At 38.1% G+C, this 24,239-nt stretch overlaps 1 protein-coding gene across 6 annotated transcripts in view; it reads right to left on the reverse strand.

Annotated features, from left to right (window-relative positions):
- LOC127798743 (phospholipase SGR2) overlaps nt 1-24,239 on the reverse strand; it is a 55,594-nt gene that overhangs the window by 30,813 nt on the left and 542 nt on the right. For 2 of the 6 annotated variants that reach the window (XM_052332317.1, XM_052332312.1), the window contains exons 1-10: nt 21,184-21,616; nt 20,377-20,772; nt 10,122-10,222; nt 9,366-9,572; nt 8,130-8,285; nt 7,682-7,753; nt 7,439-7,591; nt 6,169-6,219; nt 2,026-2,196; nt 911-1,060 (exon numbers count right to left, since the gene is read on the reverse strand). In XM_052332317.1, the coding sequence (XP_052188277.1) occupies nt 911-1,060; nt 2,026-2,196; nt 6,169-6,219; nt 7,439-7,591; nt 7,682-7,753; nt 8,130-8,285; nt 9,366-9,572; nt 10,122-10,222; nt 20,377-20,662 (1,347 nt within the window). In that variant the 5' untranslated portion in view covers nt 20,663-20,772; nt 21,184-21,616. Of the gene's footprint in view, nt 1-910; nt 1,061-2,025; nt 2,197-6,168; nt 6,220-7,438; nt 7,592-7,681; nt 7,754-8,129; nt 8,286-9,365; nt 9,573-10,121; nt 10,223-20,376; nt 20,773-21,183; nt 21,617-24,239 lie in introns of those variants that run through there. The other 4 variants (XM_052332313.1, XM_052332318.1, XM_052332316.1 and 1 more) reach the window with 4 other exon arrangements.

Raw genomic sequence — 24,239 nt, forward strand, 5'->3', positions numbered from 1 at the left:
TGGGCATGCACCAGTTGTTTGGACATGATTACAAGATATCAAATCTTTTATCACCAAATCAGCCAACTGTATGTTTGGAACACCCCTCTCCTTCATCCATATCTTTGCTCCACGTGGAAATAGAATTCACTATCTTTCTATCCTGAGTAGTCACTTACTATGCACAGAAGACTAGCTGTTGAAATAGTTTGTTTTTTTAATTACAATGTATGTTAGTTGGTCTGTTAACTCTCTTTTAATTTGCTGTAAACAGTTTATTGGTTGGCTGCACTGTTAGTTGGAGGATAGTTAGATAGTTGAGAATTAGTTGAAAAGTTCCCTCCAATATTCCAGTATATAAGATGCTGCATTCATTTCCGGGGTTAAGAAAATAAGATTGCAGTTTCCTTTCCATCTCTTCCCTCTCAAGAATTTCTCCTTCTCTCATTCTGTTTCAGGGCTGATCACTGGCCAGCAACCCAATTCTCTGTAAACCCTAATCTTGAAAGTTCTATCAAATTCTATTTTGAAATGAGAAATTAAGCTCCTTAAGGATTCATGAGTAAAACCTCTGATATCAGCTACAACGGAACTGCCTCAAAATATCCCAAATCAATCTTGTACAGAATACTTTCGAGTATTTCTTAAGGAGGCTCCTAGCCAAACTTAATTTTCACAAAAATTTACAAAAAATCCATACATCTCTATTGATGTTTTATTATAACTAGTCCATGATAAAGCAATTAATAAAACTTAATTTACCAAAAGTCACAATTGAGCTACAAAATAACAAACTACTACTTGGTTTGGGTAGAATAAAAATTGCCGTCTGCAGAAAATTTGGAACACACAAATAGGATATTTTAAACATGAAATAGAATGGAAGTAATAAAGAAAAATTGAAAACTTTTTTAGATGAAATATATAATACCGAATTGATGATGTCCTGGCAGTAGATTGGGCTCATGTAATACAATACATCATGAACTGTAGCACTTAACATCACACGCAAGCCCCGTACACCATCCAGAGTAATTTGTTCAACTGCAGACTCACCGCTTAACTTCAGGCCTCTCCTCCACTGTACAAGAGAAATCCACAAGGAAGGGGGGAGCAACAGAATGATTGTGAACAACAATTTTGAAAACAATCCTTGCATAAAAGTGGAGGCCACACAAAATGAAATGAGTAAAAGGAAAAAGCTAGAAAGAAGCAAAAGAGAAAAACAAATTTAACTTTGCATGTTTTAATTATAAGCAATCGCTACTACAGTAATCCAATTTTGAAGATAAAAATTAGTAAACAGTTATCTTTCTTCACTAGTTATATATTACCCATATCCTTTACATGACTTGCAAGCTAGAAAGTGAATGTTCATACCTGTAGAGGTAAAGGATGAAGTGTTTCCATCAGTTGATACCAGTCACTGCAGCAAGCTTATTACTATGATAACGCAAAGTCCCATCTATTATTTTGAAGTTACATGTAAGAGTTTTTGGACCTGCCTCAATCTTTACTATGTTTCATACCTTATATTTAAGTAACAATTTGCATAGCTACATAGGGCAGATTGCTTGAAAAATAAAACTTTATCCAAAGGGAAAGGCATGTTAAATAAAGTGGTCGCAAGTAGTTAGAAAAAACAAGATAAAAACTCTGAGCATGGGCTACCCACAACTGCCTTTGCAGGTAGCCAAGATACTTGCAAACTGATCAGGAAGGAATTTACTAATGCTCCCCAAACAAATGGAAGAGACAAATGGCATCCCTACTCTTTAGAAGGTTATACATTGTCAATCCAACCTCTAATAACTTTTAACCTTTCAGAGAAAGAAAAATAGACTGGATATCTGAAACTTGTATGTCCTGTACCTATGATGGAAGTAAATAACATATAAACAAGGTTTGCAATGGCAAATTGACAATAATTATCTTCATATACACATGAAAATTGAGAAAACTTGCAAATTCCATTTCATAAGAATCTCATACAGGTCACGAATGCAGAACTAAAGAATGCCTATGGTGAGAGAATATATTGTCTACCTGGCATGGGATGAAAAGCACTCTTTGATTGCCGCGCTGATATGAAGTTAGATGCTGTTGAGCAAGACTTGCAGTGATGTGGTGAAAATTACCCACATCATCAACTAAATTTGATTTCTCCAACCTTTGACCAATACCATGAACCATAAATACTAAATGCCGAACTGGAACCTATATAAACAGTAAAAAGTTAAATGGGGCAACCATGGACTCTATATGAATAACTAGAACTACCAGAAATATATGAATCTTGACTATAGAATGCAATGTCGTTGGAATGAGAGACACAAACAATCTTGGTTCAAGTGAGAATGGAATACAAAGTAATAAAAGCCAGTTGCTTAGTCCTACTAAAAACTACATACAAACTGGAAATTTAGCATATTTCAAAATACAAGGAAGACACATGCATGTATAGTCAAAAATATGAAAGGTCTGGAATGGGCAGAGGGGGCATGCATGTCACAACTCATGGGTAGTGAGAAGGGCATTATTGTAATAAGGTTGTAGTAGTTAGTAGGAGGTATTTTGTGAGTTGTTAGGAGCACATGGGTGCTATTTTCCAGATTTCAGTTACTATTGAATAGCTTATAAATAGGCCCTAAAATGTAGAGAAATGCATGTTAATGAATGAAGTGAATTCTTATATCCCTAATTTCTCTCCCTCTCGTTTCCTCTCTAACCTCTCCCTCTCTTTCTCTTTTGATTTCTCTCTCCCTCCTTTGAAGTCTATCATCCAGTTTCTCTCCTCAATTCCAATCATAACCCTAGGTAACCCTAGGTATGTGACAAATGGTATCAGAGCCGACGATTCTCGGCTGTGAATCGGAAGTCGTAGCAATTGACCAAGGTGATTCTGCAGCAAATTCAGACGATAGATTGCGGAATTGATCGAGGCAGTAGGTTTGGGGATTTGAAGCAGTGAGTTCTAACAGTGATTTTGAGAGAATCTGAAGGTAGTTCAGGGTGACGCGGTTAGAAGTGGATCGTAAGTGATCGCAGATGGAGACTGAAGTGGAGTGATCAACTTCAGGAGGTGATTAAATTTTAGGAGAATCCTTCAGAACATTGATTCTGTGGACCTGGGCAATTTTAGCAGGCGATATCAGGGGACTAATTCAGATCTATCGCCCAGCAGTAATTTCGATTTGAATTTAAAGTCAAATCAGAGTGGCGCAGCAGATTATAGGATCAGAAATGGATCTTGAAGGCGGAGTTAGGAGTTAATTCCGACTGTGAATTTTGGTAAATTGTGTTCGAAACTCGGAAGGCGATTCCGACGATGACTGCGAACATACGCAGTCATGTGCAGTTGATTGAGGCGAGCTTAGTACTGCAAAATTTGGATTGTGAGGAAGGCAAAGGCAAGAAACAATCTCTTGTGTGATTGTGGAACATCAGCGAATTGCTGATCAGAAGTGATCCTAGCGAAGTGGAACTGCTTGGTTGTCTAGAAGCTGAGGGAGGTGAATTCCGACAACTAGAGGTCGATGATTGGGTGGAGAAGAAGGCACTGACTTGGGTGATCATTGAATCCGCTGGACCATGGGTAGATAGCGATCAGTTGCAAGCAAGTTCAATAATCAGCAATTCAATTGCAGATCAGAAGTGTTGATTCGAAAGAATAGGAAGCATCATAGCCTTGAGCAAGGCAAGAAGGAAGGCGAGGTCACTGCATGTGATCGAGTTGGAAGGCAAGCACCATTGGAAATGGTCCAGAGGAGAATTCCGCAAGAAGCGATTCCCAATTGCCTTGATTTTGATTGTGATCCTCAACTTAGATTTGAAAGTGAGCGAGAGGTGAGTCCTAGGCAAATTCTAACTTGACTCAAGCGAGAAGTGAAGAAGTCTTGCGGCTGTGCATTTCGGCTCATATTTGAATTGCCAAGGCGAAGCAGGAGGAATCCTCGGCTGTGTGACCAAGACGACTACTATGAGGTGGGTGATTCTCCTAGGCGACTACTATGAGCTGATTTCGGAGGGAATTTTGGTGACTTGAGAAAATGGGAGTCAGCAATTCACAAGAAGTTGCAACAGGAGCCAATCAAATTGTTAAGAAGCTGAAATTTGGAAGGCGACAGTCCTTAGATACTCCATCGTAACTAAGGCAGAGGTTTTGGGTGAGTTGGAAGCTGATAGTAGGCTAACTTGAAGGCCGAACAAACTCGATCAGATCTCGGAGATTGATTTAGAGGACATTCAGCTGCAGCTAAAAAGCTGATTCAGGTCTAGGCTATTGCTAGGGCAAGGTCTGAGGCAGATTAAGGTTGCTGAATTGGAAGTAACAACTGTATTGGCTTGGGTTGCTGAATTTTAGTACAGGAAAATTTCTGAAGAGATTTTTGGAAGCTGATCAAGAGGCGGTTGCAAGGTGTAATTTCAAGGAATTGAATTGAGGAGATGGCCGAAGGATTAATTGCTGCAACAAAAGAAATTAAGGACCTCCGTAGGCAACTGGACAATTTTTTGATCCCGCATTCACATAAATTTCAGACTGCTAATCAGACTTTGTCAACTTCAATTCCAAGTGCCGATTTGCCCACTCTTGCTCCATTGGCTATTCCGGTGTTTGACAGGGATAGGCCAAAATGGTGGATTCGGCAATGTGAACGGGTGTTCTACCAACACCAAGTAGCTGAAAAGGAGAAGGTAAAAATGGCCGCAGTTAATCTGAGTGGAATTCCATACGTTTGGTTCCTGAATTGGAGCTGGGGAATGGTGGAATTGAGCTGGCCGCAATTTGTAATTGACTTGTGTAACCGGTTTGGAGAAAGGACCAAAACCTATATGATCAATGGAGCTTCTAAGGCTGTTAATTTGGAGATGCAAGAAGCTAATGAGGAAGAAAAAGAAGCAGTAGAAGGGATCGAAGAATTGGGGGATGGCAGTCCAACAATTGGCAGCATCTCAAGCACTCTCACTGGAACTGAAAATCCAGCTGCTAAAATCCTCAATATGACACTGTTGGAGGAGGTAACTGTTGAGGATGAAGCTGAGATGTTCCCTAACAGTCTGGGAGCCAAAGATCTTGGAATGGAAACGCCCACAACAGCCTTAGATTGTGGAGATTTTAAATCTATTTCCCTTGAAAGAATAGGAATGGAAGGAGTGGGTAGAGGGGGCATGCATGTCACAACTCATGGGTAGTGAGAAGGGCATTATTGTAATAAGGTTGTAGTAGTTAGTATGAGATATTTTGTGAGTTGTTAGGAGCACATGGGTGCTATTTTCCAGATTTCAGTTACTATTGAATAGCTTATAAATAGGCCCTAAAATGTAGAGAAATGCATGTTAATGAATGAAGTGAATTCTTATATCCCTAATTTCTCTCCCTCTTGTTTCCTCTCTAACCTCTCCCTCTCTTTCTCTTTTGATTTCTCTCTCCCTCCTTTGAAGTCTATCATCCAGTTTCTCTCCTCAATTCCAATCACAACCCTAGGTAACCCTAGGTATGTGACAATGCAGTGATGTGGAACATCTTGCAAGTGTCTATTTGGACCAAATAGACAAACAAAACGAAATCCTATGAGCCCTTTCAGTTTTAGGGTTTTTTATGCTTCCTACTTCAATTAGGATTTGGTTTTCTATGTTTCCTACTTCAATTAAGATTTGACTTTTTGCTTTTATTTTCCCGATTCAACTAGGATTTCCTTTTCCTAGTGAATTAAGGTTTAGGATTAGCCTATAAATATTCTTGTTCTAAGTATTAGAGAGCAGCTTTTGAATAATATCAGATTTCTTCTTCTAAATTTGGTTTCGTCCTCAGTTTCAACGTGAAACTGGTTAACATCGCTTCCTAGGCTGCATCATGCAGCTCACATAAACCCACCATAAAAACCCAACTATTAGCAGTTATGTGTTAATGTCCTAGTGTTTCTTGCATCACCAAATCAGACTCTTTAGTCAATGTACCATGATGGTATACGGTTCTCACTCCCTGTTACACATATAAACAACTGATCTTCCACAGACTCGTATGTCAGCAATAAACATTTAGCAAATCTATAATGTTTAATAGGATGAACTTCGACTTTTAAGAAAATAAGTTTAAGAGACTTTTCATGGAGGTAGGCATGAAGTTGCATATAAATGTGGAATACAATAAAATGAAGTTCCAAAAAATGACCCAGCAAAGTGCCACACCTCTGAACAATAATCATCCATTTCTTCCTCCTTCTGCTGACGTAATTCATCCTAAAGCAACAAAATAATTCAAAAATTGGATGGTGCCTTCTTTCAGCAGTACAGCATGAAAAGAAAGTTGAAAACGAGATTATGATTACTAGCTGAAAAAAAGAGATTATGCACAAACAACCATAACATTCAATAAATCAAAATAAGGAATCAATTTTGATGAATTGAATGCAAAAAATAGGGGAAGCAAACAAAATATAATGTAGAAACATGTAATAAAAATTTAAGATAACAATTAACAATCTTCCCACAAAGGAAAGTTCATACTTACACAAGTTATTTATATGTGAAAGAACACAGATGGAAAAGCTAACAATTAACCTTACTTTGTGCAAGCAAAGCAATGCACTGTAAACACAATGGATAGTTGGCAATTATTTTCGAAACTGAAGCTAATCAAGTAGACTAGGACTAACCTATCAACTCTGAGAAAGTGAATTTGAGCAAAAAAAGGCAGCCTAGCATATGAAACTCCCTCCAATGTAGATGGAAGAGGGTTTCCAACATGCGACTATGAGTGATACACAATAACAAAAATTTCAGCACCAAATCAATGAGCAAACTGCTTCTAGGATCAAATTTTAGTTTTGATGTGGGGTTTCGGTTAGAATGGGAATGGGAATGGGAATTCTTCACAAAACACTTTGAAAACATGATGAAAAAAAAAAAACTGAAAACATATGAAAAATTTAGGAAACTAAGAAAAAAATAAATATTTATGTACTCAGTCATCAAATAATTAAATTTTTTGGGAGTTAGAACCAGCCCAGCAACTGTGGTTTACTATATTTCACGACATTTTTGGTTTATGCTCAATCTAGCTCGATCATTTTGCATACTCCATCTTCAATCTGCTTGCTCAGAATAGTTATTCCCTCTTTGAATTTGAAAGAGAGTTCAAGAGGAAGATTGTTATGACCAAATTGCCTGTTCTGCAGTTTCCATCTCATGCTTGCTGTGCAGAGTCTACAACAGACCTGTGGTTCAAGCCTCCAACTCGCTCCTCTGATCAGAGCAGAGGTGGACTCTTCTATAACTCACCACACATTTGATCAACCTTTGATAAATTTTGCAAGTGCTGGTTAAGAAGTAGCTTGTACTTTTTTACCATTCCTTTCAAACAAAACAAGATGAAAAGCAACACAGAGTATGCAGTATGTTGACCATGGCAAATTTTTGTCTAATTAGACCTTCTAAAGAAATAAATAATAAAGACAACCTGAGTAGGTTTTGATGATTGAGATGCAGCATATCCACGCCTCAACATAATGCCATTTCCTCCTAAAGTGATTACACTGGAAAAACCAGAGGCATCAACATTTAGCCAAGCCTCCCATGTATCATCTTCTCCAGTAAAAAGAGCATGCAGTCCCTACAAACACAGAGATCGGAGAAATATACATACAAGCTATTAATAATTTTAAAACAGTAAAATTTGCCTTTTTGCATGAGAATATAATACCAAGGTAGAGCCTTGCAAATCAACTCGAGCTGCAAAAAGACCTGAAGGCTGAAATGCTCTCCGACGCCAAACCTGAAGGAAACAAAGAGAAGTTCTTCAACCCTCTATTCTCTATATAGTTGCAAAAGGAGAAAATACATAAGCCTTAAATATAATCTTTAGGGAAGAAGAAGAGAGAAAAATAATAGATACAAATGATACCCCAAGAGAGTTCCCATGCACTGACTGAAGGTTAGAATGAATAAGCCATCATCCTTCAGAACCCATACCAAGTGTTCAGCATTCATTTTTCCCAATTTTTTTGGCAGTCAAGTAGGAACGTATTAGCCCCCCCCCCCCCCCCCCCCCCCCAACTTAAATATCAGAACTACCCTAAATAATTATTCACATAGAACCTACTAATTTGATGACTTCAAACAAAAGTACCAAGTCCTGAACTCTTCCAGACCTTGCTACGATAAGCAAACTCCAACTGTTCACTAACATCTTCACGGAGTGGAAGCCAATCCAGGCCCCCTTTACGAGCAAACCAGTGACCTCTTAAAACACGCCAATTTTCTCCATTCCAGTAAACAGGGAAGCAATGTCTCTTCACCAAGTCTACCTGCAATAATGATCATTTTAATAAACTTGAAGCATTCAAAAACCAAAAGTTCCAAGATGCAATTGCCTAGGACTAGCACGTTGTGATGTCAATGTTCCATGATCATCGATATGGAAACTAGAGGAAGAGAAATGACAAAGAATTAACACTTTGAGCACATGCCCTTTTAAGATTTGGTTTTCTCAGAAGAATCTGGAATCATAATGCATCAATGTGCGTGCTAAAGGATAACAAAAAGAAAAAAGAACAAATAAGATACGACAGATAACCTGGGACTATAACTATTGTCATAGTCTTCTGCATAACATAAACTTAATGCAGGACTACTTCAGCAGCACATGGAGGCCAAATAATAGGCACAAGAAAACTTTCACTAGCATCTTGAATACTTTGCACAATCACCTGGAATGCAGACAGACAAGGACAGATATGTGGAATTTGGTATTCCATGTGGCTAAAATGTATTACGATAAGGACAGGCTTCATAGATCATTTAAGAATTTCTAAGATTCTCTTAGACATGCAAGCAAACTTTTTGTTGACCAATAGATATCAAAATGAAAAACTACCTGTTGTATTCAAATTAGTACCATGAAAACACATTTCTAAGAGAATTATGGTTTTTGTCATTGTATTCCTTCTAGTCAAAACTCCCATTTTAATTTATTATATTCAGTTCCTTTCCAGAAGCTGTCAAGGAAAGTGTTAATGAAATCGATAGGAGGGAAGGGAGCAGTTTTAGAAAAAAAAAAAATGCATCATGTTAACAGACAGTACAGAAACATAAATTGCTAGGATGTTAGTGTCTCCAGAGAATTCTGATCCAGTACCTTCATGTCAAGCAGACCAACACCAAAACCCAAAACCAGTCCAAGAAGTATAATAGGACACCAGCACTATAAGATAACAAGGAAAAAAAAAAGCAGAAAAAAAAGAAAGAAACTGACTTGACACTACAATTGCTAGCATTGGGGGTCACATTTACTGCCAACCGAGTTGTTGGAAGTTCAAAATAGGACTCTCATGCAATTTTTGTCATATATAACAATAACAAGAATAGAGCAGCAAACGAGCAGATACCTCATACAACCCTCCCTTCACAGGGACCCCAACTCTCTCTTTTTCTAAATCAAACAATTGGCTTGATTGTGCACCCTCTAAAGAAGAAACTTTTGATTGTGGCCTTGATTTAGCACTTGAACTAGGATGGCCCCTGGGACCTTCACTGCACTCTGCATACTCCTTCCACCAGCTAGAAAGCAATTCTTCTTCTCTCTGTAGATGCATCTTGAACACACAAAGTATTACAACTGGGATGCACGAGGTGCTCATGATTGTATATTGCATTTTTAACTAAACCATTTTTGTCCTGCAGATACAGACTTGTACTCAATAATATCTTTTGCTGCTTTTATATCCAATATGGATTAACTGGGGAATGTTAGATGACTTCTGAAGGAGTGAAAGAACCCTTTTTTGAAGCTGAAAAGTAAATTTTTCACCTTTTTATAAGTCAACTCTGGGGTGTTATTACCCCATCTCATAACCAGTTTGGCCTTTGTACAGCTTTTTAGGTATAAAATGCTGTCTTGGAAATTTCAGTGTTTGATTTTATGCATACAGGAGGCAACACTTTTTCCATTTCAAATGAGAAGGAAGCAACTAGAAAAAGTTTTATTTGTTTCTAAAGAAATCCAATTGGTCTTTGAACATCATTTATCAGATAAAGACAATTACATTGCATGAATAAGATCCTACAGCCTCGAGTTTTTCCATAATTTGTGGAGGAAAATACTAAAAATATAAACAACATAATCATGAAGCAGGAAAAATGACCTGCAAAAAAGATGCCTCTATTGCAAGAGAGTCCCTCATGCCGAATCGAAAGTAATCCCCTTTCCCTACAATTTCGGTGCGAGGGACTGAGGCAGCCAGCTCTGTAGAAACACAAAAAGGTAAAAAGATCAAATTAAGTATAGACATGCACTCAAAGATCCGACGCCAAGAATTAAAATACTTGACGGAAAAGGGAAAAAAATGGAGTCTGGGAATAAATTCATTATTTTGTGACCCAACCTAAAAGGATTAGGGCATGGGATTCTCATTGTTGCTGATTAGAAAATTTCAAACAGAAATTACAGTCCTTTGGTGGAATTTAATGCTTATGTCTTGACTAATCCCTAGTGTCCAAGTGCCATCTGGGTGACAATATCTTTAGGGTCTTAGAGAAGAAGTAGCCTGCCATCGCAGAGAGATCCATCAAAACTAGTCCCTTGTGCATATAGTAGTGTGTTTAGTACGAAAGGAACAAGAGAGCCTTTCAAGACAAATTGCTTGGTTTTATGTCTGAAGAGCAATTAACTTCATATACACTTTTTGAAACAGACTCCTTTTTACTTAGCCTCTACTTTACAGTTTTTCGGTGATCTTCATTCTACTTCCTAATTTCTAGCAGAAGCTCCTGGTTTCCAGCCCATTCTTTCATATACGGTGTGGCCCTTAGGCAAATTCTCTGCACAGGGTTCATTCTCTAATGTCTTCCTTCTTTCAAGTGACCAAAATCCTTAATAGTTGCAATTCAATTACTTCGTCTTGACCTCATAAGCTGTTCTAGAAAAGAATTACTCTGCACCACCATGGTACAAACAACTTTAACAAGGACCCTTTCATACAGCTCCGGACTGTAGCTCGGTTGTTCCATATATAGCATGTAAAAGCTTTCAAGCTGTAATATGAAAGACTCTAATATGTGATATCATATTGATATCAAGAAAAATATTGAAACATCTAATATGCACAGCCAAAACACTTCAATCAAACAGTCAATTTGGATGTGGCTTTTTCCATGTTTTGCGTGTCCAATTGAAATTTTTTATATAATTAATCTATAACAGTTAGATTTTATTAGGAAAAGCATTAGAAAAATGTAGTTCCAAAGTTATCGGATCCTGTTTGTAAAAATAGTCAACAATAAAAATTTGTTTTTGAAAAAATCCATAACAAAAAACTTTGCTTCATCATTTTTGAAAATTAATTAACAATTGAAGTTCAGAAGAAAGGGCAATAACAGTATACATAAAGCCTAATTGTGAAACAAAGCAAAAAATAACTGATGCGTATTCCATCTCACAATTAACAATTTGATGCAATCTGGATGGAGAGTGAGTATGCCTTCACCAGTTACTCCTCCCTCAAGCAGAGTAGCAATGTGTCAAGGCTTGAGCCTGACAATGAGTTCTTCCTAATCCGGTGTGAATTAGGAATAGGGGTGAGCAAGAGTTCGGGTAAACCGAACTAACTGAAGAGGGTTGAACCCCTTGCTGCCAATTCCCCATGGATACAGCCTTTTGCTGCTGCTTCTGTTTTTTCATCAAGGCCTCAACTACCAACTCCTGCAATTTGGCACTCTCGGCTACTTGCTCCACTATTCACAGTCTTATCATCTTCACCATGGGCCTCAAATCCTCACTAAGGCCGCACAAGTGAGGGTCATGATTACTCATTAATGACCTCAACTCTTCGAACCTCCTCAAGTATGACCCAACATCCCCACCTTGCCTTAACTTGTTGAACTCTTCTATGGTATCCAACATGCTCCTTTCTTCAAATCTCTCACATAGCTTTTCAGTAAATTCCCCCCATGTATAATTCTCCCTTGTTCGGATCCATCATTGGAACCATGCATCCATCATGTCATCAAAATAGGCAGCAACCAAAGCTACCCTTCTCTCCTCAGGCTCATTGTACCATTCAAACAATCGTTTACACTTCCTAACCCACCGTCTAGGATTAGTTCCCTCAAACATGGGTATTTCCATCCAGGGCATGAGGAACCACGGTTGAGGTGGATTAACCCAGTCCTCACGACCTCTGCTTGTCATAGTTTCAACCTCATCCTCCTGTTCTACTTCAATTTCAGATGTCCCATTTCCCTAGTTCACCCTCTCATTATGTAAAATCAGTTCTATTCTAGTTCTAGGGGGAAAGTCAGGGGCCATTCTTACTTGATTTTGCTGGGTAAACATCAACATGAACTATTCAAGTTGGTTTCCCATCTCTTCCCTCATCTGGTTGATGTCTTCCCTCCTCTGATACACAAATGTCATGACCCTAGGGTTTAGCTAGGGTCTAGGAAGGAAATTAGAAGAATTCGAGAGAGAAACAGAAAAGAATTGGAGGGAGAGACAGAACTGTAACAGAGAGAATTGGGGGAAAAGTGAAGAAGAACTGAGGGAGAGATTGGAGAATTAAGAGAGAATAGAATTTCAATTCATTCATCAACATGATCCCCCATTTCCTACAAGTAGCCTTTTATAGGCATCAGCTAGCATCTAACTAAAAGTATATTCTAGAATAATAGCCCCCATGTGTTGTAACAAAATTACAAAATAGCTCATAACCAACAATGGGGACTACTCACAATCTTGCCCCTCTAATTTCCTTGAATCGTGACAATCCTCCCTCCTTGAAAGGTTTCTTATCCCCAAAAAACTTACAGCTGCTGACCCTATTCTTCATCCAATTCCAGCCTTCACAATTTGATTTCTTCTTCGCCTTTTCTTGTTCTTTTCTCGTATTTCCCTTTTCTTTTGCTTTCTCTTTCCTCTTTCTTCAACCGTAACAGTACTATGACTTGCTGCAACACTAAGTTCAACCATCCACCCCTTCCCTATTGCCCTTGAAAATGGCTCCAATTGAGCTGTCATTCCTGTAACCATATCATTTCCAATCATAAGAAGAAATTCAAACTTCTCTACAGGCAACCCATTGTCCATTACTTCCAATTCTTCTGGCTGCAACATCACATCAACTCTATCTGATTTCCGACCTTTAAGCAAATCAATCCTTTTGGCAGCTGTTGTCTTGTCTTGTGTGCCTATGCCCAGTGAATTCTTTCTTCCTTCTCCTCAAGTACTTGGTAAAGAGGCTTTTCAAGCTCCTTCCTCTGCTACTTTCGGAGATCAATAGCATTAGTAGTCTCAGCACCAGTGGGAGTGCTTGAGAGGCTATCAATTGATTGAATGCCATCCTCCAATTCCTCTTCTTCCTCTTCTGCTTCTTTTTCCTCCAGATCACCCCAATGTTTGGTCTTATTAACTAATTCTTCCTCATAGTTGGGCTGATCTTGTTACAGAACCCCAAAAACATCACCATCGAGCGGACTACCATATTCATTAGCAAGAGGTTTTCCCCAACCTCTTGGATGATAACCACAACTAGCTCCAGGGGAAATAGGAGCATTCAGCCCCGGAATTTTCAAATGAGAATAAGAAGTGGGTGGACCATACCTCCGCATGTTGATGAGCCATGGGGGAGGAGCACCTTCAGGCATCCCAAGAGCTACTTGTTGATTGTTGGAGTATACCCTAGGCACACTTTCAGCAAATATTTCCTCCTGTAGAACCTCAGTCTCTTCTTCAACAATTGCCATTTCTTTCTTGTCATTCAGAATTGCTTGATTCACTTCAGGTTTTTCCTCATTCTTTGCAGCTACTATTCCCATTGTTATGACCTCATCAGTCCCATACTTCGCATCAGTTGCATGTACACCATCCTCCTCTTCCACTGCTACCTTATCAGCTTCCTGCACTACTTGATTAGCAGCCTTACAAGCTCCATTGATAACATAAGTTTTGGTCCTTTCTCCAAACTAGGTACACAAGTCGATCACAAACTGTGGCCAGCTCAATTCCACCCTCTCGTGGCTCCAATTCTAAAACCAAGCATCTGCAACGCCATCCAAATAAGTTGCAGCCATGTTCACTTTCTCCCTTTCAGCTACTCGGTATTGGTAGAACACTTGCTCGCACCTCCTAATCCACCATTTAGGCCTATCTCTTTCAAATGCCAAAATCGCCATCTGCAGTGCTAGGATGTGGAAGGGTTTCCTCCAACTCCTTTGACCAGATCTCCCTCCTCTGCCTCCGACCTCTCCCTTGCTTCAATAGGATCATTAGGCCTCTGCCTAGATCTTGGCGTCGTTAGAATTGGCGTCGATGAAGCTCTGGGAGTGAATTATGTCGAAAGGCGGACGTTAGACTGTCGAGCTAACATGCTTAAGGCAACATTCAACTGCTGGCTGATTTTCTAGCGGAATCCAGCAATTTCCTCCTGGAGCCCGCTAAAGGCTAAATCCAAATTACCGGCATACTCCTCTTTTTGAGCTTGCCAGGACCCCATCTCCAAGGTCTCCATGAGGTCATCCACTTGCTCTTGGTTCTGGCGTTTCCCACTTTTGATAGCATCCAATCAAAATTCCATCTAGTTCACCTTGCGTTGCCTTCAATTCCGCCTTAATTAAGAATCGTCCCCTTCTTAATCTCAACTTTTGGACCTGTTTTCGATCCAATAACTTGCTGCGCCACTCTAATTTGCCTTCCTCGAATCTAAATTCCGCAGCCTGAGTTCGCCCAAACCCACTGCACACGCAACGATTAGACCCAGAATCACACAATTGAAATAGTCGGTTTAATTCACCTTCCAAAATCGCAACAGCCACATATTAATCAGCTATACTTCAATTCGCCCCAAGCCTGCATCCCTTCTTACCCAATCATTGACCAAAAGCTCCGCAATCACCGAAATTTCTTATCTCTATCTTGGCTCAAAATTGTGCAACTTTGCTTCAAAGGAACCAATCTGATCTAATACGCAATCAAGGACACTTGAGTTTATCCCCACTTTGAGATTGTAGCTAGGATAAAGATCAGGTGCGTTAGATTCCTCTCTGAGGAAGGTCGCCTCCATAATTCAAGTCAGATCGGATTACGAAATCTACTCCACTTGTTATTTCCCATTTGTGGATCAGCTCCAAATTTGCCTCCGATAATCGCCTAATCCAGCAGCTCAGAATTCATTGAGATCTGAGTCGTCTTCCTCAAAATCGAAATCATCAATTGTACATGGCCACCTATGTCTGCAATTAGCGATGATCAGCATGCTCAGGGATCTGCTTCCAACACTCGCCTTCCTTCCCGCTATCTACTCACGAACAGAGCCGATAATCGCAATGGATAAACACCCTCTGGCCTTGCTCGTGATCGCTACAAATTCAGCGATAGTCCCCAATCGCTTCTCCTTCTCCACAACTGAGGTCACCTTCATTGCCTTGGCCACATGCACGCCTTCCTTGATCGAACAATACTTCCCGGATTTCTCAAGTCGGAAGCCAATCCTCCTTCAAAATCACTGGATTGAATTCGCCTAAATTCAGTTCGCTCTACCTAAACCTCCACCTTCTGTAATTGATCAACTCAGTTGTTCGATCAATTCTACCACTACTTCCGAAAACGCCTACTACACTCGGTTAGTGCTGCAATCTATCGCCTTTAAATTTCCGAACTCAAATTACAGCCAATGAATCGATCGGAATTCACCAGCGAATCTCCGTTTGCGTAATCACCTTGGTCGATTGCTAACACTTCCAGGTCACAGCTGAGAATCGTCAACTCTAATACCAAATGTCACGACCTTAGGGTTTAGCTAGGGTCTAGGAAGGAATTTGGAAGAATTCGAGAGAGAAACAGAGAAGAATCGGAGCGAGAGACAGAACTATAACAGAGAGAATTGAGGGAAAAGAGAAGAAGAACTGAGGGAGAGAATGGAGAATTAAGAGAGAATAGAATTTCAATTCATTCATCAACACTAACATGATCCCTCACTTCCTACAAGTAGCCTTTTATAGGCATCAGCTAGCATCTAACTAAAAGTATATTCTAGAATAACAACCCCCATGTGCTGTAACAGGATTACAAAATAACTCCTAACCAACAACGGGGACTACTTACAATCTTGCCCCTCTAATTTCCTTGGGTTGTGACACTTTTCTTGCTTCCCAATAGGGTACTAGCTGTTAGAAGAAAATCCCCCTCCAATTCATTGTTGTCACATCCTTCTTCTACCGCCTGAATTGAGAACAATTGTGAAATTTGGGCCCACGTATTCCTAAACACTTTTTGTAACCTTCTGCCAGTTATCATCTTGCAAGCCCCGGTTTCTTTTCCACTTGGAATAGTCATTTTTCTCCTTTCTTTTTCAAATGATACTTTCATTCTATTAAAATCGAAGCTTATGGGGCTTAGTCCTTTCATCCAATTTACACCCAGCACTATGTCACATCCACCCAGCTATAACAACCTTAGGTCAGCTTCGAAATCTTCTCCTTGCATTTCCCACAAAAAGTCGGTGCAAGCCGACTTGCTAACTACTCTGTTCCCATTGGCCACTGTCACACTCAAGGGTTGTGTACTCGTGAGTTAGCAATTTAATCGCCTAGTTGTTCCCTCATTTAGAAAATTGTGGGTATTCCCATTGTCTACTAGGATCATGAGGCTGCAATCCTTCACCCTTCCCTCTACTCTAATGATCTTGTTGTTCATTAAACCCTTCACTGCGTGTATGGATATCTCCCCATTATCCTCATCCCCATACTCAATCAGTTCACTAGTTTCTGCTTCCTCAATCAACTCTCTATCCTCCCCTTCTAAAAGCAGCAATTGACGTTTACATTGGTACCCAGGATAATACTCATCCCCACACCTAAAGCATAGCCCTGCCTACCTCCTCTGTTCCATCAACCTCCCTCCTTGTTGTGGCATAGTGTGGCCAAAGCTTGGGGCTTCCAAACTTTTGGTCCCTGAATTGCCCCTAACAATCTCCTTACCATACCCTTTACTTCCTTGGGATGTTGTTCCCAGAATTACCCCCCTGGATTGTTTCCTTTGTTTCTTCGTCAAGGCCTCTACCACCAACTCCTATAGTCTGGCACTCTCGGCTACCTACTCCACCGTTCGAGGTTGTAACATCTTACCATCGGTCGGAGTTCATCGCTCAGGCCGCTAACAAAGCTGGAGACAAAATAGGTTTCGGATAAGTAAGGGTTGTGGTTGATCATAAGGGATCTCAGTTCCTCAAATCTGAGCTGATAGGCCCATACCTCCCTACACTACCTGAGTTTGTTGAATTCTTCTATGATATCCATCATACTTCTTCCTCTAAATCTTTCACATAGTTTTTCAGCAAATTCCTCCCATGTACAATCACCTCTTACCCTCAACCATCCTTGATACCAAGCACCCCTGCATCATTGAAATAGGTCGTGGCCAAGGCTACCCTCTGCCCTTCGAGTATATTGTACCAATTAAACATCAGTTCACACATTCTTAACCACCACCTTGGATTGATCCCTTCAAACACTGGGATCTCCATTTGAGGCATAGGAAACCCCAGTTGATTTTGGACAACATGCCCTTCCCGCCTTCTATCCATTACCTGCTTCTCCCACTTCAACCGGATCCACCTCAATTTCAAAGGTTCCGGTCATCCAATTGTTCACCCTATACTCGAGTAAGATCGAATATGTTCTCTCCCTAGAAGGGAAGTTAGGGAAGATTCTTATCGAGTTCTGGTGAGTAAACATCACAATGAATTGTTAAAGTTGGTCCTTGAATTGTACTCCCATCTCCTCACGGATCTGCAAGATGGCTCCATCCAACCTCCGTTCTAGCCCTTCCATGGAGCTATCCAACTTCCGATCGACCGCCATAATTGCTTCATGATTTCAAGTAGATACGATCTCCAATAGATCATCTATGTTCTAGAATTCAGACATCGTCGAACTGAATTGCTATAGTTGAGACTCGAAATTCCCCATGCGAGTACCCTCTGCCATCGATTTTGATTCCTAAAGAACTTCGGCCGAGAACCTTGCTCTGATGCCAAAATTGTCAAGGCTTGAGCCTGACAATGAGTTCTTCCTAATCCAATGTGAATTAGGAATGCAAACACAGAGAAATGGAGGGAGATACAAAGAATTTTAGAGAGAGAGAGAGAAGTGTGGGAGAGAAGAGAGAATTTCTAATTAATTTCTAGATACCCCAATCCGAGAGGATCAATGGGGTTATATATTGAGTTCTTAATCCAATCCATCGGTAGAGGTGCAAATTGGATGAGGTCCTCGCCACTTGCAATCTTCTAAACTCTTTTATAGTTATAACCAATTACACATGACTAACCCCCCCCCCCCCCCCCCACACACACACACGTAACCAAATTCACAACTAAAAGTACATGACACGATGATGCAATAGCACCCCTTCTATCCACTTATTACAAAAGCCTATATAACTTTTTCTTCATGTTATCCCCATGCCATTTTGGAATTATAAATATACACCTATTTCCCACTTCTTGAAAAATGCCTAGCATTCTCTTAAAATTTCATCTAATTCACTCTATGTAAATTTCCTAATACATCCTCAGGTTCAACTCCAAACAACCACAACATCAATCTCCTTCCTCCAAACCTCAATGTCAAAGCTCACCCTTGTGTTTAAAATTGAACAACCCACAGAATATTATTGACATTTGACACCAATCAAACATTTTGACCAAACAGAACTTGGACTCTCAAATTTTCCAAAGAAGCATGGGTTTTGTGGTATCCTAGGATTGCTTGTTTAAAAGGATACCTGACATTTTCTATGCCATGTTAAAAAAGTATCACTCAGGATATAACTGTCATGACCCCAAGGATAGTTTAGTAAATATTTATATAATAGTAGGAGTTGGCATGGAATATACAATAATTGTAATTTCTTTCCTTTTTTCTGTGATAGGGCTTTGTCATAATCTATAAGCAGTTAGGCTAGCTGTTATATTGCATATGGGAGCATGTGAGAGGCTGTTAGGCTCTATATAAGCCACAATTAAGGTTGAAGGAGTATGCCTAAATTGATTGAATGAATACTCTTGATTTCCCTCTCTTTCTCTCGTTTCCCCCTAAATCTTCTTCTCTATACTGTTCTCCCTTAATTCCCTCCCTCAATTCCTTCCAATTCCTCTTTTAACCTATCACAAACCCTAGGTTCGTGACAATAACTAAATTGAACTTGCTCTGCCTTGAACCCTGAAAACACCCATTGACCACCAGGAATTTCCAAACAATAAACTTCATTTAATTCTTGGAAATGGCCACTTCTATTAAAATCTGTAACCCGGTACTGTGATAGAAATAGACCTAATTAACATCAGTGAAGTGATTCATGGTGGAAATTATTATCAAAAATGGTTAGCATACATAATTCCATCAAGTACATAAAAGAAAAACCAATAAAAGGCAATTATTGACTTGGATTCATATTGCCTACCTCTAAGACCCAAACTCATTTGGTTACAACAAAGGCATTATTTCAGTTATTTTTTGGGTTACAGCTGAAAGTTACGAGAACTAGATATACGTGAAGCACCAGAAGCATGGTTTTAGGCACAAGGTAATGAAATATTTTTTCATGGTATAATTTTTGTGTTTTGGTTGGTAACACGCTGATTCATTCATCAGTTTCAGATCAACTGCATATTTACTCAAGACTCCTTAAAAATATAGCAGCCCACATTTGTAAACATGCAATGTAGCCAATTTGAACCCATCATTCCATGAGTTTAACCTGTATTTTATAGCCAAGCTTAAATATTAGGAAACAAACTCTGAATTTTTTAGCTTAGATAAGCATGATTAGAAACAAAAAGGATTCACATAAAGGGATCATAAATCTTGAAATTTCCAAAAGTCCTAAAAAGTTTAAATTTTAACTATAAAACGCACTGTAGATATGTGAGATGTGTGAGCCAAAAAACACACTGTAGATATGTTAGAGGATCAATCAGGACAACGACAAAGGACTCTTATGGCATATTTGAACTTATGGTATGAGTCCATCCCATGTTTTAATATAGGCATGAGCTTGCTGACAGGCAATAAGGCTGTATGAATGAAATACAATTAGTTTTGGCATCTTCAAATTTCAAAATCCTACTCAATCAGATATTAGAACTTATGGCATTAGTCTACCTTCAAATTTCAAAATCCAACTCAATCAAATATTATAACTTATGGAATTGGTCTACCTTTGTTTTAATGGAGGCATAAGGTTGATAAGAGCTAAATAAAGGCTGCATTAATGAAATTCAACAGTTAAAATCCCATTCGTGACCTTACTTTCCATCCATGGTACTCAATTTTCCTCTATAATTAATTAATCAGAAGTGGGAAAGTATTGTCAAAATCTAAAAACACAGTACCAAATTGACTCACCATTCTCTGCCAAGTGAACTTTGCAAAAATACCAACGAACATCTCCACTGTCGGATGGACTTCTTGTCTGAGCAAGATACTTCTGTCTACCCTCGCATTGCTGGATCTCATGTGCATACTTACTTATGTTTGATGGTGTATTCTTCAACAAATCAGGGGAGGTTTCTTCAATCCCATGAGAACCAGCAGCATCTACAACAGATTTCCCAGTTTCCCCTTCATGTTTTCTGATACTTCCAACCATTCCAGCCTCTGTAACTGCCCTGGTTACCTCGGAGCCAGTCATCAAACAGGCGCAAAAGGAATTTGAGGCTCTCTTTCCTCCAAGCAAGATGGCTCTAGCCTCTAAAACAATGTGGGCAAATATGATTTTCCATGAGCTTCTAGAGATATTGTCTGAACAAATATTAGCAATCCAGGTTCTAATCAGATTGAAACTGAACTAGCAACACTATAAATGATGTGCTAAACAGCACAATGCTCACTGAACTTTATTTCAAAGCATAAAAAGATTAATTAACTTTAATTCGTAGCTGAAAAGTCACTAAATTTTAATTTAATATATAATTCTATAAGTACCGTTAATTGTCAATAAAAGCAACCAAGGGATAGCTGACATAGCTAACAACATCGACTCGTATATAATATTAAAATGACACGTCACTTGAACCCAATCCAAATGGATAGCCCGACCCAATAAGAGCAAGAACTGAAACAAGATGAAAGAGATGAAGGAGGACACCAGACTCTCAATTTCTGTATCTTTGACCGGTAGATGGATTTCAAAGAAATATAATAACTTCGTACCCCTTTAAGCGGAATCGACGGCGGAAAGGGGTAGCGACGATTTGTGTTGCACGGGAACGGCGGCACCGAGCACGGAAACGTCGATTCGTGTTTGAGAGTCGACGGCGGCTCGGCCCAGTTTGTGTTTGTGAATCGACGGCGACACCGAGCAATCGGAATTCTGAATCGACGGCGGTTCGGCCCAGTTTGTGTTTGTGAATCGACGGAGGCAACGAGCAATCGGAGTTCTGAATCGACGGCGGCACGGAGCAGCAATGTGGAACGATGATAAGGGGACGGTCAGAGATATAGAGAGTAGCTGCTGTAAGCTGTGACGAGACGTGTTGAATGTTCGGTTTCGAACAACCGACTGGCGGACCAAACAGAAAAATGGCAGTTTCGTTCCCTTTCTAGCTAGCCACCCTTCTCCTCTCTCTCTCTCTCTCCCCTCCCCTATTTTTTTTTTTTTTAATAATGTTACTGAATATCAATTATAACAATTATCAATATATATGACAGCTAAGTGACAGTGTTTAATTAAAAAAATAAAAAAATTCTTAACATATTTCACAATCAAAGACTCTCAGATGATTATCATAAATGATGACATATAGCATTATTATTTTTTTTATGTATCATTCTCATTTTTATTAATTATTAAGACAGTGCAAATGTCAATCCTATGGTTAATACATTATTTTTAAAAAATATATGTTATTATTATATTTTTTATTACTAATTATTTTTTATAGTTGATGCTAAAATAAATATATTTATTATAATAAAATTAGTTAATAATTAGTGTTTCGACTATTTGTGTTGTTGAGTCTAAATAATAACATGTTAAAAAAATTATAAAAAAATACTATTTAAACAGTATCTTATAACTGAATTAAAATTAATTTATAATTACTCTCGCTTTAATTGAATTGAGTATGATTCAAATTAATTATTAATTGTTGAAATTCAAATAAATCAAAGAAAAAAAAAACACATGAAAGGCTATAATAATTTAGACCCGAATATAATACAAGGGAAGTAATTCTTCTCGTCGAGAGAATAAAAACAAATATAAAAAAATGAACGAAGGAAGGAATCAAAGAATAAGTTAATAATAATCAAAATCAATACTAAAACATAAATATTACAACTAATTAACGTTTCAAGTAAATAAAAAAAAAATTGATTTAGACAACGAAAAATGCTATTGATACATCAATTTTGTACATCTTAGACTACATAAGGGGGTATTATGACAAAAAAATCCCTCATCAGACGCATATAAGCACGTGAGGCGTATGTGAGACGAAGGGTATTTTGGTCATAATACCCTCTTATGTAGCTCAATATGTATAAAATGAATGTACATCTAGCATGATTAGTTGATATTAAAATATATATATTTATTATAACAAAATTAATTAATAGACAGTGTCTAGACTTTACTAAATATCATAAATGTAGTTATATGAAATCAAGCATATTTTGATATGTTCGTTACAAGTAATGATTAGCATTATTCTTTATTAGTATAATTTGACATGTAATTGTTATTTTGTTGATTATGTTATTGTATTTATATTTTAGATGGTAATATAATTAAAGTCCAAAATATATAATTGTGTCTCTTAGCATCTGAATTAACTAAATGTTACATAAGTATTATTGCATAATTTTTATCTTTAAATGGGCTTTTATAAAAAAAAAAATGACTAAATTCTACACCACAATTCACCATTTATTATTGTTTATTGTATGATGGTCATGTTCTAAGATAAGGTTTAAATCAATGATAATTTGTGATAGAATGAACATGGCATCAAATTCTCACATTGATGTGAAAAATATAAAATAAAAATTATTTACACAATTAGGCACGTCAAATAAGTCTAATTAAAATGTGAGGTTTCACATTTTATATATCAGATTAATCATAACATTCTAATTAAAAGAATAAGATAACCTTATGTTCCTTATTAAATAGTGAAATTAACTTTAAATCCAAATCAACAATTTTAAATTTAGCCAAATGGGTAGGTTTATTTTTATTTTAATTTATATTTAAAAAATATTTACAATTATTTAAAATTAAAATAAATTCATTATAATTCCAACCGGATGCATGCATGATTATGTTTATTGTTTCGAGTATTTTTCTTCTATTAATTTTTTTGCTAAGTTATTGTTAAGAGTTCAATATTATATGTAATAATTAATTTAGAAAAAATATATATTAATTAAAGAATATTTAAAATAGTAAATACCACCACAAAAAAAATAAAAATAACTAAAAATATAACCTTTGGAAGTCTACGAGACTTAATTTATTTTAATTGTAGACATTATTTAAATTTTAGATATTTTTAAGGTTCTGAATGTAATTTAACCTGTTATTTGGCTGCAAAACTTGAGTGCGATTTTGTTCACCCCTTTAACGGGGTGATGGTCACCCTCACAATTTCTGTGAGGGTGAAACAGCAACGGAACGGCATTTAAATATTTTAAATGCCGTTCCGTTGCTGTTTCACCCTCACAGAAATTATAAGGGTGACCATCACCCCCGTTTTTGAGGATGAACAAAATTGCACTCGCAAAACTTGCCCACGCCAACGAGTGCAATTTTGTTCACCCCCTTTAACGGGGTGAACCTCACCCTCACAGAAAACGAAACGGTATTAACATATTTATGTCGTTCCGTTATTTTTTTCACCCTCACATAAACTGAGGGTGACGTTCACCCCGTTAAGGGGTGAACAAAATCGCACTCCACGCCAACGGGAAATTCTATTTGGAGCCCACTTTTTTGGTCAGTACAGCCATCATCTAATATACCAAATTTACCCATAATCAAAATTCCTTTATTACCCTTGTGTGCAGTCTCTTATTCTCCTCCTCTTTTCTTCTCTGCAACTTTCTCTGTTCTCTCAATTATATGCGCCATTTACTACTTCTTCTAAATCTCCTATCCATTTTAAATTTTTGATTTTTTTTCTTCTATTTTCACCTTTCCATATGGATGATTACATCAAAAAATTAATAACATGGGGGGAGTTTGACGAAGAAAATAATAATGAACA

Source organism: Diospyros lotus, chromosome 4 (genome assembly GCF_014633365.1).
Source record: "Diospyros lotus cultivar Yz01 chromosome 4, ASM1463336v1, whole genome shotgun sequence".
NCBI classification, from domain to species: Eukaryota; Viridiplantae; Streptophyta; class Magnoliopsida; order Ericales; family Ebenaceae; genus Diospyros; species Diospyros lotus.